Source organism: Pinus tabuliformis, chromosome X, assembly GCF_031772625.1.
Source record: "Pinus tabuliformis cultivar Carrire ecotype Pingquan chromosome X, CPIR1, whole genome shotgun sequence".
Classification (NCBI taxonomy): Eukaryota; Viridiplantae; Streptophyta; class Pinopsida; order Pinales; family Pinaceae; genus Pinus; species Pinus tabuliformis.
The window spans coordinates 590,042,524-590,062,556 of NC_142308.1; the positions used below are offsets into that span (position 1 = coordinate 590,042,524).

Here is a 20,033-nt window from a genome sequence, read left to right on the forward strand (position 1 = left end):
TTTGTTTGGGGAATCAATGGCCAGAGCACGCATTTACAAGTTATGTTCCTGACTTTCAAAGTAAAGTTACCCGAATATACCCTGCGATGTAGGCATGCAAGGATATGACAGGGTACCTATCTGTATTGCGGTAAATTAATCAACACTTGGTTCATGTACCATGGTCTTGGCTAATTCACCGCATTTGGCTACTTTTGGACCATGAAATTCGAATTTGGACAAATTTTAAAGAATTACAAGCAAATTTGATCAATTTTGTCCATAAAGTTTGGCTGTTCTGAAAAAATCTTATTTTCATTAGTTATGTAACTAAATTTTTATGTAAACTGATTGTTTTTAAAGGAAATTTTCTGGAATTTGTTTATTTCTAAAATTAAAGGAATACACTGTCGAGAAATTATTGAAGTGTTCATGCATATGTTATGCCAGAGTTGGAAGGAGAATTAGAAAATATACAATGGAATTGGACGGTCAATGGAATCTCTTCATTTGCAAGAGGGTCAGACCTCACCTTCGTATTTGTTGGGCACACCTCGGACAGTTAACAAAATCCCTTTGTTGGCCTGGCCTTGCCTTCATATTTGTTGGGAAGACCCTATCTTGAATCGCCCATTCATGCACCTACGCACAAATGATATAAATCGTGGTTGGATTGAATAATTTCTGATATTAATTTATATAACTAGTTTAGTTTAGGTTATAAACTAACATCAGTTAGTAATAGATTTTAAATTAGTAATAGTTTACTTATATTAAAAGTTTAATTTATGTGTGTGTTTATATATATATATATATACATTCGAATTTAAAGGTGTTGATATTTGTAGCTCGGGCAGGTACTTCTGCACGGGCCTTGTGTTTAGGCATGCCGAAGTTGCCTATAGTCTCCTTAGGTATTTGCTCTAAAGTGAGCAAGATTGCTAATGTAACTTAGCCTAAGTCTAACTTAGGAAAAAACACATACTATTATGTTACCTGATTGAGCTAAAGTAAACTTAGGAAAGGTAAAGTAAATTGCTTTAATGAATATGTTTGATCTCAAGTGAGGTGAGAATTAATATTAGTGGGGACCTTGGAAGGCTAGGGCCATCTTGGTACTCAAGGAAAATTGGCCTTGTGTTTAGGCATGCCAAAGTCACCTGTAGTCTTCTTAGGTATTTGCTCTAGTGTGAGCAAGATTGCTAATGTAACTTAGCCTAAGTCTAACTTAGAAAAAACACATACTATTATGTTAGCTGATTGAGCTAAAGTAAACTTAGGAAAGGTAAAGTAAATTGCTTTAATGAATATGTTTGATTTCAAGTGAGGTGAGAATTAATATTAGTAGGGACCTTGGAAGGCTAGGGCCATCTGGGTACTCAAGGAAAATAGGGCTTGTGTATAGGCATGCCGAAGTTGTAGTCTCCTTAGGTATTTGCTCTAGTGTGAGCAAGATTGCTAATGTAACTTAGCCTAAGTCTAACTTAGGAAAAAACACATACTATTATGTTAGCTGATTGAGCTAAAGTAAACTTAGGAAAGGTAAAGTAAATTGCTTTAATGAATATGTTTGATCTCAAGTGAGGTGAGAATTAATATTAGTAGGGACCTTGGAAGGCTAGGGCCATCTTGGTACTAAAGGAAAACTGGCCTTGTGTTTAGGCATGCCAAAGTCGCCTGTAGTCTCCTTAGGTATTTGCTCTAGTGTGAGCAAGATTGCTAATGTAACTTAGCGTAAGTCTAACTTAGAAAAAAACACATACTATTATGTTCGCTGATTGAGCTAAAGTAAACTTATGAAAGGTAAAGTAAATTGCTTTAATGAATATGTTTGATTTCAAGTGAGGTGAGAATTAATATTAGTAGGGACCTTGGAAGGCTAGGGCCATCTTGGTACTAAAGGAAAATAGGGCTTGTGTATAGGCATGCCGAAGTCGCCTATAGTCTCCTTAGGTATTTGCTCTAGTGTGAGCAAGATTGCTAATGTAACTTAGCCTAAGTCTAACTTAGGAAAAAACACATACTATTATGTTAGTTGATTGAGCTAAAGTAAACTTAGGAAAGGTAAAGTAAATTGCTTTAATGAATATGTTTGATCTCAAGTGAGGTGAGAATTAATATTAGTAGGGATCTTGGAAGGCTAGGGCCATCTTGGTACTTAAGGAAAACGATCTGTGGGAGATTGTTGAGACTGATATTTCGAAGCCATCAAATCCTTAGGAGAAGGCCTTTCTGGCAAAGGAGATAAAGGCATAGGGGGTACTTATGGATGTCATGAAGGATCATTTAATCCCTCACTTAACCGAGAAGAAGACAACCAAGGAGATGTTTGAAGCATTGGTAGGATTATATCAGAGCAAGACAACAAACGTGAAGATGATATTGAAAGATATGCTTCAGACTACGTAGATGACCAAATCTGACTCAGTGATGAGTTATGTGATGAGGATCATGCAGATTCGTGATCAACTTGCAGGTATGGGAGAAAAGGTAGAAGACTTAGAACTAGTTCTATGGCGGGGATGGGTTCTCAGAGGCATGAGATTCGTTCATTAGAGTTTGTGCTAGAGATAAACTACCCATAGGAGCACAAGAGTGGTTCACTACCTTGAATGAGGGGGACTCATAATTGGATGTGAAGCTAGGCAATGATACAAAGCATGCAGTTAAAGGGGTTGGAACAATGTTATTCCAATTTGAGTCAGGAGGCAAGATGGAAGTGAAGGATGCGTTATGGTTGTTGGAACTCAGGTGGAGTTTTCTCTAAGTGTTTATGATTGAGAAGAAGGGGTTGGGTGTAGAGTTCTAGGATGGACATGCATTGATTGGACCTAGGGGATGACGGTGGCCAAGTCATTGGAATTAGAGAGAACAACCTGTATATGCTAAAGGGCTATCCTATTTGAGCAACGACATGAAGCAAAGTAGTGGCAGAGAACATGGAGTAGGTGGCACCGAAGGTTAAGCAACTTGGAGAGTTAGCCTTCGGGTTCAGGAATGGGAGCAATTGACGGATTCCTCCCAATTTGTCAAGGTCTTGTGGTACAAGTTGGCCTTACAGGATGTTAAGGAGCAAGAGGCTTCTATTAACAAATTCACAGGGAGCGGGTCTTTGAGGATGATGGGAGGAAGCCTTCCAGTTCAGAGGGAGCAGCCATGGCAGTGGATGCAAGTCCAAGATTGAAGTCAGTTCCAAGTGGTAGAAGTACCTCCCTTGCTAAGAGGAGGGAGTGTTGATGTTTGTAGCTCGGGTAGGTACTTCTGCATAGGCGTTGTGTCTAGGTGTGCAAAAGTTGCCCATAGTTTCATTAGGTACTTTCTCTAGTGTGAGCAAATTGCTAATGTAACTTAGCCTAAGTCTAACTTAGGAAAAAACACATTATTATGTTGGCTTATTTAGCTAATGTAAACTTAGGAAAGGCAAAGTAAATTACTTTAGTGAATATGTTTTAATCTCAATTGTTGATCTCAAGTGCTAAGATTTAATCTCAATTGTCAATCACTTTGGAGATTAGGCTTAGGGATTTAGCTCAATGTAAAGTTATAAAATAAAAGGCTAGGGAGATGGGAGAGATGCACTTTAACAACACAAAACTGAGAGAGGCATCTCAATGAGTAGTATGCTGCGTCTAAGAGAATGTAGATAGGTTGGAGATTAAGATCTGTAAAGAAGATCAAGCACCGATCTAAGGTAGATTTGTTGGATCAGATCCAGGTTTACATTTTATTATGTTTTTCTCAGTTGGGCCATTTTCCTAGGACGAGAGCTATGAAGAGCTGTGATTGGACAAGATTTGTTGTGTCATTTTATGAGACTGATTATTTTATTTTTGCTTTCGCTGAATGTTAGGAACCTAGCTGTGTAAGTTATACAATGGATCTTGTTTCTTCTAGGTTAATAATTTATCGGTGCTAGGTTTAACATAACTTAGCAAAACGAAAACTTTATCAACAATTTTTGGCTAGTTGAATTTTTCTTGAACTTCATTGTTGATGAATTTGAACACGAACACAAATCAGGTGGCTTTGGGTTTGGTTATGCATTCTCTTACAACATAGAAATATATTTTTATACAAGATAAACAATGGTAGAAGGCTAGGAGCTTGCAGGGCTTCACTTCCCTGCCCAACCTAGGGAAGGAGAGTAAGTATCTCATATTGACCCCCTAAATCAGTAGATGTGATATATTTCTCAAGAACTAGACCATATCACATAGTTTGAGGGGAGAAGATATCCATGTAATAGGGAGTGTTTGTCTTGACTCCCACAAAATGGTTTTTGATACCATCAAAAGCCATATACACCTCATAGACCAAATGAAGCCTAAGGAACAATATGTCTGCAAAGAGATCTACTCTTGAAAAGTTACTATAGTAGAAATGTGTGTGACTATCAATTAGCTGTCTGGCAAGTCCATGTTTATGTCAATTAGTTGAGAACCTTGAATTTGGAAGAGAATGAGCTTCATCCATATAGATTTGTTTCTAAGGAACTATTTGGTCTTTGCACTCCCTTCCCTCCAAACCTGAGCTTATCAATCACACTGATTTTTATCTTATGTATTTAATAATGGCATGAATGCCATTATGTTTATGTCTTTAACTTCAAGCCAAACCTCATTTTCCTGGATTATCTCTTTCAAAAAATATAGTTGCTTTAGAGTTGTCTCTTGTATTGATGGTATTGGTGAAGTTCCAGTAAGCTTATTGGCATTTTCTACATACAACTAATTTCTTAGTGGTATCTCTTCAAAGTACCAATCATCTTTATTGCAATCCACATATTAGGCCATTGTATTAGATCCTTTTTTATAATTTTTCTTTTCATCCTTGGGCTATAGCTTAAAAAGCTTCTAAAAGTCTAGAAACACTACATGATGGGGCACATGTATCATTACCTGGGCATTGCAACAAATTTATTTGTCTTTTCTATTGTGAAAAATGTTGATTATTGTAGCAATGGACAAGTACTTGTGCATTGGCTAAGTGTGAAGCCTGCAGGAGTTGTCCAAAGTCTCCTTAGTATACTTGCTCAATTTATTGAGTCAATTGCTCTTGTAATTTAGCCTAAGTCTAACATAGGAAAACACATAATTAATTATGTTGGCTATTGAACTAAAGAAACCAAGTAAAAGGAAATTATTTTCTTTAGTGAACTTGTTTTAATCTCAACCGTTGATCTCAAGTGGGTTAGGATTTAATTCTAGATATCCATCACTTTGTAGATTAAGGTTAGGGATTTAGCTCCATGGGAAATTGTAAAAGCAAGGCTAAGGAGAGGAAAAAGTCGAGTGGGATTGCAGATTTGAAAAAGGTATTTTCTTAGTGAGTGTGATAATTAGGGCCGAAGAGAGATGAAGTGTTGCAGAAGAAGAAATTAGCAGGAGACTAAGTGGAGGTCGAGTGCATACTACTTCTCAACGTAGGTTTGCAGAAATTCGAACATGTGGGGGAGAGATAGCTCGAGCCGCACATGTGAGGTAGATTGTGTGTCTATACATGTGTAGGAGTTGCTATAGGGTGCATGCTTGAGGGTTTTAGATGATCTGGAGGATGCACGAATGTGAGAAATTGGTTGGTGCAAATTTTGGGTTTATACATGTGTAGGATTTGCTATAGGGTGCATGCTTGAGGGTTTTAGGTGATCTGGAGGATACACGAGTGTGAGAAATTTGGTTGGTGCAAATTTGGGGTTTTCAGGGAACTGATTTGTCTAGGTTCTATTATTGTAAAAATTTTGTATCTTCTCAATGGGCCATTTTCTGAGTAAGGGAGCCCTCATCATTTAGATAACAAAAACAAAGGATAATTGGAGGGTTATTTGCCATGTGAAAGATTTCCTTTCTGTGTGCTTTTGCTATTTAATTTTTTGTTAAAAATTCTAGTCTATTTTACGTTTAGAAATTGCAGAAATAATTTTTCTTGTTATAAAAATTGTTGGAAATTAAAACTAGATCTGAATTTAGGAAATTAACATGGTATTAGAGCAATAACTTTCAAGGAAGGAGATCATATTCCATATAGGTCGCAACAGATCTTTTGAATTTTCTAGTAACAATTTTTCCTTTGGGTTTTTGGATTTGAGTGATGGCTGCGATCGATTTAAGGTTTGAGGATAGGTTTAAGGGTGCATCCAACTTCATCCCTTGGAAGGCGAGGGTTTCATTGATTCTCATGGAAAATGGCATATGGGAGTGTGCCAACAGTGCAACACCAAAGTCACCCTACCTATAGTTGTTGCAAAACTGGTCATCCACAATTAGAAGGATGTGAAAACCAAAAGGATTATCTTGGATGCAGTGAAGGATCATGTGATTCCTCACCTATTCGAGAAGAATACAACAAGGGAGATGTGGGAGGCTTTGACGAAGCTATACCAAAGTGATAACACCAACAGGAAGATGGTGTTGTGAGAGAAACGATCAGCAAGATGACCAAATCAGTTATCGTAACCTCTTATTTCACCAAGATCACACATGTTCGTGATATGTTGACTATAGTTGGGGAGACTATGACAGATGGGGAGATGGTAAGGACGACCTTGAACGGTTCTTTTAAGCCATGGGCTCCTTTCATCAAGAGCATTGTGGCATGAGAGACTTCCTGATTGGGATAGTTTGTGGGATGATTTCATCCAAGAAGATATTTGGGAGGAATCTTTGTTAAGGGGCTGATAAAGGGGTGATGATGAGAATCTTGCCCTTGTATGGCGGGCAAGGGGAAGGTCAAGAAGGATACAGGTGGAGAGGTTCCTTCATAGGCTGGAAAGAAGAAAGATATGAGAAAAGTGAAATTATTTGCATGCTACAAGAGTGGCCATTATGCCTCATAGTATCCAAAAATGAAGAAGGGTAAGGGAAAGGTGCATAAGGTTGCCGCTTCTGTGGATACTCAAGTCAATGAGTTTGCAACTTTGTTGCAAGATTCAAGTTTTTATCGGTGTCTTGCCTTTCTAGCACTATAGCCAATGGTCTCTGGTTTGTAGACAATGGTGCTTCTAGACATATGATGAGAGCATGTGATTTCATTGTCGGAGGATTATTTAGATCTATATGTGGAGCTTGGCAACAATTCCAAGTATGGTGTAAAGGGAGTTGGGGTCATTCGGTTTTAGGTGGAGTTAGGATGTCCTTTGGAGGTTACAAATATATTATATCTTCCAGGGCTAACTAAGAATTTACTCTTACTTTCAAGCATGGAAGACAAGGGGTATGTAGTCTTTGCGGGATGAATAGGTACTTGTCAGGTTGAGGGAATCTAGCCTTGACTTAGGACAATATTTTGGAGGCAGAGAGGGTATCTTGTACATGCCTATGTGAGCTTTGGCATAGGAGGATGAGTCACTTGCATTACAAAGGTTTATTGATACTAAGGTAGATTTTCACTAGTCTTTCAGAATTTAGTGTAGAGCGGCAGGGGGTGTGCAAGGGATGTGCGTTTGGTAAGTATGCCAAAGCTGATTTTTCCAAACAGTGAGAGCAAATCTAAGAGGATCTTGGATTTGGTACATAGAGATGTGTATGGCGCTATTTCTGTAGCATCCTTGAGTGGTTACAGTTACTATGTGACCTTCATCGATGGTTTCTCTAGGACGACTTGGATCTACTTCATGAGATGAGGTCTTTAGTCAATTTTGGAGTTTAAGGCTCTCGTGGAGAATTAGACAGGGGGGAAGATCAAAGTTACGAGATTAGATAACGGGGGTGAGTATACCTCCAACTACTTCAAGAATTTATACAAGGAGCTAGAAATCAAGAATGAGCTGATGGTGTCTTACAACCCACAACAAAATGGGGTCGATGGGAGGAGGAACAAGGCCATCGTTGGAGCTTCCAAGGCGATGATTCATGACCATGATTTTCCCATGTTCCTTTAGGCGGAGGCATGCAATATGATAATGTATGTGTAGAAGAGGAGTCCTCATAAGGTCGTAGAGGACAAGACTCCTGAGGAGTCATTCATAGGAGTGAAACCTGAGATTGGGCATATTCTCATCTTCGTTTGTCCAATATAATGTCCATGTGCCTTTGGAGAAGAGGACAAAGCTAGAGTCCTCAGCTGAGAAGGACATATTTTTGCGGTATAACGTGACTTCAAAGGCATGCAATGTGTATATTTAGATAGAGGAAGATTGTGGTGAGATGAGCTGTCAGGTTTGAGGAGGGTTGGGCCTTAAAGAAGTTGCACGAACCCCATCTTGCAATAAAAGAGGACGAGTAGTATGAGGTTTCGAAGATTAAGGAGAGATCGACCGTTGCCACCTAAAACAAGGACTTAGTTTTTAGGTTAGGAGGAGTTGGAGGCTCCTTCCAACTTTGTTAGGAGGAGGATGAGATGGCTAAAGTAGGCATTGAAGGATGCTCAGGAGCATGTGGAGGCTCCTAGGAGTACTTTCAAGGAGAGCATGCCACCAAGGAAATTTTCCAGTTACATGGATCCATGAGAGTAGCATTATTGATTCTGAGCCTACTAGTTTCAAGGAGGCAACAAACCAACACATTTAGAGGGATGCCATGATAGAGGAGTATAACTCCATCACGAAGAATGATGTGTGGAACATATGTTTTGCCGCTTATATAGCTGCAGTTGAATATGTGGGACATATCATGAACTAGGCGAGATATATGTTTTGTTGTAAACACCTAGAGCCAGTTCGCGGTGGAACCAAGGCAGGTGCATTGGATTGTACTGAAGCATGTGCTTAGGTACTTGCATGGTACAATGGAGTATGGGCTGAGATATGTGGGGAGCAATGGAGTGCAGCTGCAGGGGTATATGGACTCAAATGGGGCTGGGATTTCGATGGACAGGAAAAGCACCTCAAGGTGCTACTTCAACTTGGAAGTTGGGATCAATAGTACAGACTCAGATGGGGCTGCTAGTGTAGCGGATAGGAAAAGCACCTTAGGGTGCTACTTCAGCGTGGGATCAACAATGATTTTTTGGTTCAACAGGAAGCATACTTCCGTGACACTCAGTTCAACAAAGGTAGAGTACATGGTAGCGAGTTTGGTGGATTGTGAAGCTATTTGGTTTCACAAACTGTTGATAGGATTATTTGGTCAATAGTTGGAGCATGTTGTGATACACACGATAATCAGAGTTGTATCAAACTCTCATATAATCCAATGTACCATGATAGATCCAAGCATATTGAGATTTGATATCACTTTATTAGAGATAGGGTCGAAAGGGGAGCAATGAAGCTTCAATATATCTCCACAGATGAGCAGGTTGCAGATATTCTCACCAAGCCCTTGATGAAAGGGAAGTTTGTCTTCTACAGAGATAAGCTTAGGTGTGGTGCAAAATACCTTCCTTGCTAAGAGGGAGTGTTGATAATTGGAACAACAAATCGATACTTTTGCTTTGGCTAACTGTCAAGCATGTTTGAGTTATCCAAAGTGTCCTTAGAATACTTGCTCAATTTATTAAGTTGCTTTTGTAATTTAGCCTAAGGCTAACTTAGAAAAAACACATAATTAATTATGTCGGCTATTGAACTAAATAAACTGAGGAAAAATAAATATATTCTTTAGTGAACTTGTTTTAATATTAGCTGTTGATCTTAATTGGGTTAGGATTCAATTGTAGCCATCCATCAATTTGGAGATTAAGGTTAGGGATTGAGCTCATGGAGTTGTTCAAAGTGTTCTTAGAATACTTGATCAATTTATTAAGTTGCTTTTGTAATTTAGCCAAGTCTAACTTAGGAAAAACACATAATTAATTATATCGGCTATTGAGCTAAATAAACTAAGGAAAAATAAATTATTTACTTTAGTGAATTTGTTTTAATCTCAACCATTGATCTCAATTGGGTTAGGATTTAATCCTAACCATCCATCACTTTGGAGATTAAGGTTAGGGATTTAGCTCAATGAGAAATTATGATAAGGAGAAGAGAAAGACGTGTCATTGTAGATTTGAGAAAGGAATTTTCTCAGTGAGTGTGATACTCAAGGTTGAGGAGAGAGTAAGTGAAGGTCGAGGTCATGTTAGTTCTTAATGAAGGTTTGCAGAAAGCTGCATGATTGAGGGAGAATCTGCTCATGCCACGTGTGGGAGCAGATCAGGGCATCTGTGCGAGGTAGATTGCACATGGGCTGCACGTGTGAGTGCACAGGCATTGCAACAAGCCACATGTGTGAGGGTTTCAGGCGATCTAGAGGCCGCATGAGTGGGAGAAATTTGGCTGGTGCAGATCCAAAGTTTTTAGGGAACTTGGGTTACTTTATTCATGTTAACCTAAGTTATCGGATCCGGCAGAGGCAAGTGGAGTATTGCTGGATCCACAGATCTGAACCGGATCCGGATACGGATACACGAAAAATACGTTTGAAATACGTATTTTTTATATATGCGCTTTTTGGAAACGTACAACCTTTCCAGGATACGGATCCCGCTGGTGGCTGCCGGAAGCGGTGAAAGGCTAGCCGAAAAAGTCAGAAAAGGTAGAATTTTTTTAGTTTTTGTTTTTCGCTTTAGGGTTAGATATTATGTGGTCCCCGTATATATGATAACCTTTTCCTTTGTCGGGACTCTGCTTTGCCTTTGTCCGCTTTCTTTTGTCGGCATTCACCAGTCAGCCCCTCTTGCACGCGTTTATTTGTTCCGGGCTCACCACCGGCCCCCCTGCACACAGCACGCAACACCTGAGCCTCTGTTCATGCTGCTGGGCCCCTGCACACGTGACACAACACGCAACACCACTGTTCAGCGATTTTATTGGTGCTTCATACTCCAATCTACAGGAAAAGGTCAAAGTCTCTCCTCGGGGTGAGATAAATGTGATGCTAACTCCATTTCTTAGCTGAGTCTGGGCCCCATTGAAGTGCATGGTCCAAGACTGTTCACGCCCGCACACAGTCAGGCAGTCAGGGAGCAGCCGCGGCACACAAGGTATTTAAATTTTTAATATTCATTTGTTGTTATATAGTGTAGTGTTAATGTGTTATATTAATATATAGTATAGTGTAGTGTATTTAAATTAATTTTATTATTTAGTAATTTACTAATTTACTATAGCTGCAAGTAACGAATAGATATATACCATACCATATACCATAGGTTAGTGTTTAATAATAGATATATATATATATATATATTTACTGTATTTAAATGTTTAGTTTTACAGCTTACGAGTCATAGACTATAGTAAAATTTAAATTTTAAATACTAATTTAAATTTTTTAATTGTCTAGTGGTAATTTTAAATTACTAATTTAACATTTATTCAATGTCTCAAGCCATCATTCAATGTCCTAACTTCTAAGCCATCATGCTATTTAAATTTTTAAAATGTATTTAATTTTTTTTTTTTTTTTTAATGTATTTACAATTTAATTTTTAATTGTTTATTGATAATATATTATAATTTGACTTTTATATGCAGTTTCAAGTAACCAATAGAGTCTATACCATTATCATAATGGAACCATCACAAGATTCACAACATGAGCATAGTGAAGGGGAAATCATCAAAACAGACCCAAAATCTCCTCTGTGGCAGTATGTGGAGATTATTGGAAAAAATCTCGGAGGTGGTTCATTTAAATGGAAGTGCAATGAATGCCAAGATATAAAAAATGGCTCATATACTAGAGTGAAGGTCCATCTCACCAGTCAAACTAACACAGGGGTGCAAGTATGCACCGGGCCAAAAGATGCAAATGGCAAACCTGGCCAAGGTTTGAGTTCTGAAAAAATGAAATTCTATGCATTTTTGCAAGAAGCTGTTGATAGGAAGCTTGCTAAGGGAAAACACCCTGTGCAAAGCTCTACAACTAGGCCTCCATTGCCATCTAGGTCTGCTGCCACATCTAATAAAAGGGCCACTCTAGACCCTCTTGAAGCGTGTTTCAATAATCAAGGTAGAGACATAACTGATGAACATGTATCTCGTTGCATCTATGCAAATGGGCTGGCATTCAATTTGGTGCATTCCCCTTATTGGCAACAAATGATCAAGGTAGTTAATGAAGCACCAAAAGGGTACAAAAGCCCTGGATATGAAAAGGTCCGCACTACCTTGTTGGCATCAGAGAGACAATCCGTGGATAGACAACTACAGGCAATCTAGGATACATGGGAAAAAACAGGGGTGTCCGTCATTTCTGATGGATGGAGAGACCAAAGAAACCGCCCATTAATTAATGTTGTTGTAGTATGCCCCCAAGGGGCAATGTTTTTGAAGGCTGTTGATTGCAGTGGAATAGAGAAAGATGCATCTTTCATATCGACAATTCTTATTGATGCAATAGAAAGTGTGGGGCCACATAATGTTGTCCAAGTCATTACGGACAACGCACAGGTTTGTAAAGCTACAGGTTTGATTGTGGAGGGTCGATATGATCACATCTTTTGGACTCCATGTGCAGTACATTCATTGAACCTTATGCTTGCCAAGATTGGTGAGATTGAATGGATTAATGAAATATATGTAGCATCAAAAGAAATCCAAATGTTCATAACAAATCATTCAATGTCCCAAGCCATTTATTGGGGTTTTGCAAAGTTGGAGCTACTGAAGGTACTTTTTTTAATCAATACTATTTGTATTAGAAATTCTTATTTTTAATTACAAATTTATATATGGTTTCTCATTTGAGATTTGACTTTTTGAAACTTGTAGGTTGCTAAAACTCGTTTTGCCTCCCACACTCTTGTCATAAAGAGACTTGTGGAGGTGAGACAAGCACTACAAGCAATGGTCATTAACCCTCTTTGGGAATCATGGAGGACTTCCACTTCTGATAAAGGGAAAAAAATCAAGTCCATCATTCTTGATGATGCATGGTGGGACAAGGTTCAATATCTTCTATGGTTCACTGAACCAATCTTGACCTTGATCAGGGCATTTGATATAGATACACCTTGCTTGGGGGAAGTTTATGAAAACATTGATAGTATGTTGGAGAGGATAAGGGAAATTATCAAAGCAAGTGAAAATGACCCTCATGAAACATTCTATTATTTAGTGAAGGACATAGTTACAGAAAGGTGGAACAAAATGACCACGCCATTACACCTTCTGGCATATGCACTGCACCCTAAATACTATCATTCTAAAATTTTGTCTTTACCTGGTAGAACAACACCAAACAAAGATTCTGAAGTGGTACAAGGATACAAGACAGCCTTGAAGAAAATTTATAGAGATATGGGAGTTGCAATGGAATTCTGCCAAGAATTTGGAGGGTTTGTACAGTCTGTTGGTAGCTTTTCAGATCCAGTAGCTATGGATGATCTAGGACATCTTGATCCTATTACTTGGTGGGGCTTCCATGGTGGGGATAACATTCATCTCTCTACCCTAGCCACTAGGTTGTTTATCACAGGTTGCTAGTTCCTCATCAGCTGAGAGGAATTGGAGTACATATGGCTTCATTCATTCAGTGAAGCGAAACAGGTTGGGAGCGGCAAAGGCTGAGGATCTTGTTTATGTTCATTCAAACCTCTGTCTTCTATCACATGTTGAACCAGAGTATAAAAAAGGTCCGAGCAGGATGTGGGATGTGGAGCCTGAGATGTTTGACTTGAACCTGTCACTGAATGCCATGACTAACCTCAACCTACTTGAGGATATTGTTCCACCACCAGTCTAGCCTACTGATGCAACTTCCTACATTCTAGGACCCCCATCATCTATTCATGATGTAGAGTTGCAATATGTAGAAGATATAGATCCATTTGAGGATCTGTAAATGTATTTACTATTATCATTTATGATATTATGAATCATGATCCTTTTTGTTACTTTGTATGAGGGACAATGCACCATTTCAATGTTTCAATCTTCATATTTATCATTCAATGTTCTAAAAATGTTTGATGGTTTCATGGATATTTGATTTTTTAGCTCTAAGGTGTTTTTTTAAAATTATTATATATAATATATATATATATATATATATATATATTGTACGTGACGTATCCTTGCCGTATCCGGATCTTAGATTTTCAAAAAACTAGCGGATCCAGATCCGGATCCGTATCCGAATCCTGGTAACTTAGATGTTAAGCAACTATGCTGAAAGCTTTGTTTTGGTTCCACCTGTTATTTATTGTTTTTTAATGGTGGGCATCTTAAACAACCATCTATATGTGTTGGAAGGAGAGACCTTGGTAAAAGACGCGAGCAATTATGAACCTGGTGTTTCCACTAGCCAGTTATGCTTATAATTCTTAATTTGAATCTAAGGGTGTGGAAAATACTTTCAATTCTACTAGCGATTGATCACTCGATTGATCACTTAGGAAAGAACCATTGAAAATGCTTCTGAACGCTCTATGCACCATAGTTTTAAAACTCCGACTCGGATTCGGAACCAGCCGAGGGTCAACTCCGACTTTGACTCCAACTCGGTATCGACTTGGCCTAGTTGATTTCAATGACTCGGTTGTTGAAAAAATACATTAAATATTTTTTTTATGAAAAAACATATCTTTAAAAATTTTCATTCATGTTTCCAAACTCAAAGCATTAGAATATAGAGAGAAGACAACATATAAAAAATACATTTATATATATATATATATATATTTTTTTTTTTATGAAAAAACATATCTTTAAAAATTTTCATTCATGTTTCCAAACTCAAAGCATTAGAATATAGAGAGAAGACAACATATGATCAAAGTATGCTTATGAATATATCTATTATATCAAAATGGCACCTAGTGCACTGTCCAATACATGTAATATATAGAGATCATAACAAAAACGCATAACCAAGGAGGCTCTAAATGGCCTCTACAACAAAACATCACTAGTCACTACTGCTAAACAAGGCAAGGTCATTTGGCTCAGAGTCTGAATCAGAGTCGGACATTGAAACCCATGGCTCCTCCTCACTACTGCTCCAAAAACTAACTCCAACTCTTCACAAAATCATTACAAATGCTCACACAAATGCAATGAAATAGCGGTGAGTAAGTGTGAGGGGTTGGGTCACTTTAATAGGCTTGGGAGAGGGGTAGAGGCATTAAGAAAAAAAACCAAATAAAATTTGAGTTTGAAGTTCGAGTTGCCGCCTTTTTTCCTCGTGGACTAGCATGGCCGGTTTAAGACGGGCTCGGCCAAACCGGCAGGTCCATTATCGAACCAGCCGAATCGGTGTCCGGTTCGACCGGTTCGGTAACGAACCGGCTATCAGACCGGTTTTTCGACCTAGCCAACCCAGACAGGGGTCTGGCTCGGTCAACCAGGGGAATCCGATTCAGACTGGCCTAGTTTTAAAACACTGCTCTGCACTGCTACTGACAACATCCAATTTGAGCCTTGTATGAGCAAGTTATGGTTGAAAAATTGAGCAATACTTAAATATGTGGGATACTTAATGTAAAAACCATTTTCTTTAGCCCTTGCACCCCATGGCCAAAAGCTAGAAACTTGTGGGCTGACCTCAACTACATTACAGTTTGATTAAATGAAACGAAATTTTAGAAAAGAATTAAACTTGCCTGAAGAAACATTTATGTCAACTGTACTCCTTCACATCGATGTATTTTGCCACACCACTGCCATTCCCACCAATTGCATAGCACATCCTCCTCATGGCCAGCACAACAATAGGCAAGCCTCCTTGATGGTTTGCTTCTATAGGAAATAACACACAACTCTCTCTTGGTCATCGTCTATAAGAAGTGGCATGACCGTTTCTTGGTTGCCAGTATCTCTTAGAGGCTTCACAAAGTCTATGATCTGTGGTCACCACTGAGCTGCCACCCCTGGTTTCTTCTTTGCTACTTGTAGATTACTGTTCTCTAATTCTGTTGTTCCTCCACGTCATCTGCATTTTTCCATTGGAAATTATATTCTACGGACTACCTTTTTCTCATTAATGACAGAGATCCATTTAACAATCTTTCTGCTCCAACGATTCACACCAACTCCTTTCTAACAGTTTGTGGTCTGTCCATGCTTACTACAATGCTGAACAACTTGTCAATTCATCTCCATTTTTCCACTGGAAATTGTCTTCTATGGACTAACTTTTTCTCATTAATGTCAGAGATCCATACAACAATCTTTCTCCTTCAACGATGCACACCAGCAAATTAACAAACTCCTTTCTAACAGTACTGTGGTCTGTCCATGTTTACTACAATGCCCAACAACTCATCAATTCAGGGAGAATGTTCATTTTTCTAAGCTCATGCAACATCACCAGCTGAAACCAAGGATACCATACATATTATGTATGTTGGGAAGGGTGGCAGGTTGCAAAAATAAAGGTGACTTTCATGGATTATTATCCCCAAATCTATGCCTTGAAACTTTAAAGTGACCAATTCTATATCCTGAATTAATTTGGATGGTAGAGGAAGCAATTGTTCTCCTCAAAAGTTTGTAGGCCAATGAATTGCTGATATAACATAGGTGTCAAACACAATGTTCAATGCAGAGTATAAAACTTTCTTACAATTTGGACATGGGAGAATGATGGATGTAATTGATAACCATTTCTTGGGGAAAAGAACAAAGGAGGTGATGTTTATTTCTGCTGCACATTTGCTTGTGGCAATACAACATTTCAATAGGCTCTTTGAAAATTAGCATAGTCTTAGCTCATCTTAGATGGTAACTCCCTCCGAGAAGAGAGAGAGAGAGAGAGCATCTTTTGGCTGACTAGCTTGTCTATCTAGCCAACATGGTCAGCCTTTCTTGGAGTCAGAAGTTCTTTGTGTAGCTTGTTTGTCTCCACTGACCTAGCTGTTTTTATGTTGTTCTGTTTGAAGCTTGTACACTCTATAGAAGATTCTGTCAACCATACCAAGGGAATGTGTTACAGTCTTTTGGGTTCAGAGCGATAAATTTTCTCTCCACTAAATTTGGGTTCAGAGCGATAAATTTTCTCTCCACTAAATTTGTATGTAATATTTTTAGCACTTATGTTGATATTAAACATTCTGTATGACTTCAGGCTTGGGCACACTGGCAAAATATGTCAAGAGTTATTAACCAGCACTATGTTCTTTCTATAATATTCTACGGATTTCTCAAAAAGAAGTTTGGATGATTATTTTCAAAATTTTAGCTTTCCTTGTGTTCTTGCTGCAGTCCTGTATTATTTACAAGATTACAACTTTCCTTGTTCTTGCTGCAGTCCTGTATAAAAGTGGCATTGAGCTTTGTTTCACCTGAAAATTTACAAGAATGCATTCGTTTAGAGGATGAGTTGCGCTTGCTTCCAAAGAATCACAGGGCTAGGGAAGACAGGTTAGAGGTATGTTATCTTTCAATGTATACAAGCTTTTTGGACGTTGATTCAGTTATTTCTTAGAAACTGGAGAATGTGAAACATATCACTAAATGTCACCATGAACAGGCAAGGAAGATGTCTATGTATGCAGTGAGTTCCGCTGTGAATGAAATAGAAAAGTTGACATTAGATCCAAAGTAAGTGGTATATTTTATCTATTATGTTCTGATTCCTCTTTTAACTGTTTGTTACATCACATTATATGTTCTTGTGCACTTACTACCATATGATGGTTTTCTGTCTGCGTAATTGACTGTAAAGGCAATCAGCATGCTGATATATAATGGTTTTTGCTGTCAGCTTTAGGGCCACAAACCTTGGAGCAGAGAACCCAAACTTGACAGCTCTGGTTTCAGAAAATCTGGAAAAGATGAACAAAAGAAAGAGACAGAAGTGCTTCTGAAGTTGAATGTACACAATGGCAATTTTGGATAACGAAAGTTGTAAACATGTACATTTATTAGCATAGCAGGTTGCACATTTATTGGCTGAAATGCCATTTATGCTTCATCCAGATTAGTTCAAGTAGGTTAATGCAAAATTGTGGCCGTAATGTGCAAAGTGGTCATGGGCCGTTATGATCCCCCTTGTATAATTTTTACATCTTCCGACATACAGCTTCCTGTCCATGCCTGTCATTGCAAAATCTTTTGGTTGAAGAATTTCCAAATTCAATTGCTTTCAGTTGTATTACAGAACATCACTTGTGAGTTGTAACTTTATTTTGATCTAGAGGAAATTAATTTGTATCCATAAAATGCTTTCTACAATATGATAGCGACATTAATGTGTGAGTTGTTCAGCTTGCAGATTTTTTTTAAGCTTATTACTTACCTGTAAAAATTTGAAACCTTCACAGCTTTCACCAAAAACTGACAATTAACAAATGACAGATATAAAAGTTTACCTGGGAGAACTTTCAATGGTGCATGTGGAAAATCTAAATGGACCAGGGAAGGTACAAGATATTTGCCGTTAAAAATAATATAAAATTGTGTCCTGTAAGCGAATTCTTTACTTGAGAAAAATACTTTTCTTCAAGGATGAGGAATTGACGATTTATATTAAGGAAACAAGTCAATGTATAGTTTGAGAAATATATAAAATTTGAATATTGATTATGAGGGAATTTGAGAGGCTTGGCTTGAGAGGAAGGCAGCCACTATAAATATGGATCTTTGCATGACGGAGTCTGGTTATAGTGGCAAATCTCTAGATTAGTAGATTTCCAATACTTTTGGCCCGTTGTAGAATGCATTTTGTTTTGACAAGAAGACAGTAGAAAATGATGAATCTGAACGGTCAAGTCGAACATGAAATATGATATAGGTTCAAGTCATTACAATATGGCTGGCACAAACTCGAGGAATGATGAAGTGAGACGATAAAATGCCTCAAATACCTGGACATTTTGATCTGGTGAAAGGGACAAAATTTATACGAAACAATGATTTTCGTTGGAGCTTCATACACACATAATTCTACTTAGTATATATTAAATAATGTCTACCATTTTGCTACACGCTTTCATAAAAATGCTCCCATTTGCATGCTCTGTTGCTTTTCTTGGAACTGTGTTTCGGTGGATGTGATTCCTATTTACAAGTATTTTGTATATATATCGTGCTATGTGCACCTGCCATCTATTCTGTGCATTAGACTCTATACCTGGTTCACATCCTTACCTTATTCACATTCACACATTTACATCTGATCAAGGGAATATTGTAAAAATAAGGAAATAATGTAAAAATAACAAATTTTTCTTTTTCCTTTTTATTTATTTATTGGGTATTTAAAGGAGTCGGTAATTCTTGTTTGATGTGGAGTCGATTCTGACTACTACTACTATAATCTCTAGGTGCCTACATGGGCTAATATGAGGATTTTAACTTTGATCTTATAGTCTACCTAATATTTCATAATATGATTATCACCAATTGAATTGGCCCTTGAAGGCTAATGTAAAAATGAGACTAATGTAAAAATGAGACTATATTTGTGGACAAGGTTATGGATTTTTTTACTTTTTTCTCTCAAACAATTAACAACACCCATAACAGTCTTAATAAGAGTGATGAAAGCCTCTGCAATTAACAGTCTTAATAAGAGTGATGAAAGCCTCTGCAATTAGCATATTATTGCCAATTTTTTTTAATATAAAGTTTATTATGTAACATTATAGGTGAGTATTTAACCCATCATTAAGGAGCTTAGAAAGAATGGTGTGTTTAGGGGCATGATGATAAGTGTGGTAAGGGGTGATTGTGTAAGTTTTAATATACTCGAGGGCTAAAGTTTTAATATACTTGAGGGCTAGTGTTTTAAGAATCATAGTTAATTTAGAATTATAGTGTTCAAGGATCAAAGGGTGTTAAGGGTAAGTGGATATCAAAATATGTATGATGTCACAATGGTTAGGGGTTATGGTGTGTTTAGAGGCATGATGATAAGTGTGGTAAGGGCTGATTGTGTAAGTTTTAACATATTGGAGGGCTAGTGTTTTAAGAATCATAGTTAATTTAGAATTTTAGTGTTCAAGGATCAAAGGGTGTTAAGGGTAAGTGGACATCAAAATATGTATGATGTCACAATGGTTAGGGGTTATGATGTGTTAAGAGGCATAGATGATAAGTGTGGTAAGGGTGATTGTGTAAGTTTGTAATGTACTGGAGGGCTAGTGTTTATATGAATCTTAAGTTATTTAGAATTATAGTGTTCATGGATCAAAGGGTGGTTAATGGGTATAGTGGACTTCAAATTATTGTATGATGTCACAATGGTTAG

At 37.9% G+C, this 20,033-nt stretch overlaps 1 protein-coding gene across 2 annotated transcripts in view; it reads left to right on the forward strand.

Moving 5' to 3' along the window:
- The window catches only part of LOC149141396 (lysine-specific demethylase JMJ27-like), a 35,728-nt gene extending 18,072 nt beyond the window's left edge, over nucleotides 1–17,656 (forward strand). For both annotated transcript variants that reach the window (XM_089450181.1, XM_089450182.1), the window contains exons 12-14: nucleotides 17,091–17,210; nucleotides 17,313–17,383; nucleotides 17,547–17,656. In XM_089450181.1, the coding sequence (XP_089306307.1) occupies nucleotides 17,091–17,210; nucleotides 17,313–17,383; nucleotides 17,547–17,649 (294 nt within the window). In that variant the 3' untranslated portion in view covers nucleotides 17,650–17,656. The remainder of the gene's footprint in view (nucleotides 1–17,090; nucleotides 17,211–17,312; nucleotides 17,384–17,546) is intronic.
- Nucleotides 17,657–20,033: the final 2,377 nt, after the last annotated feature.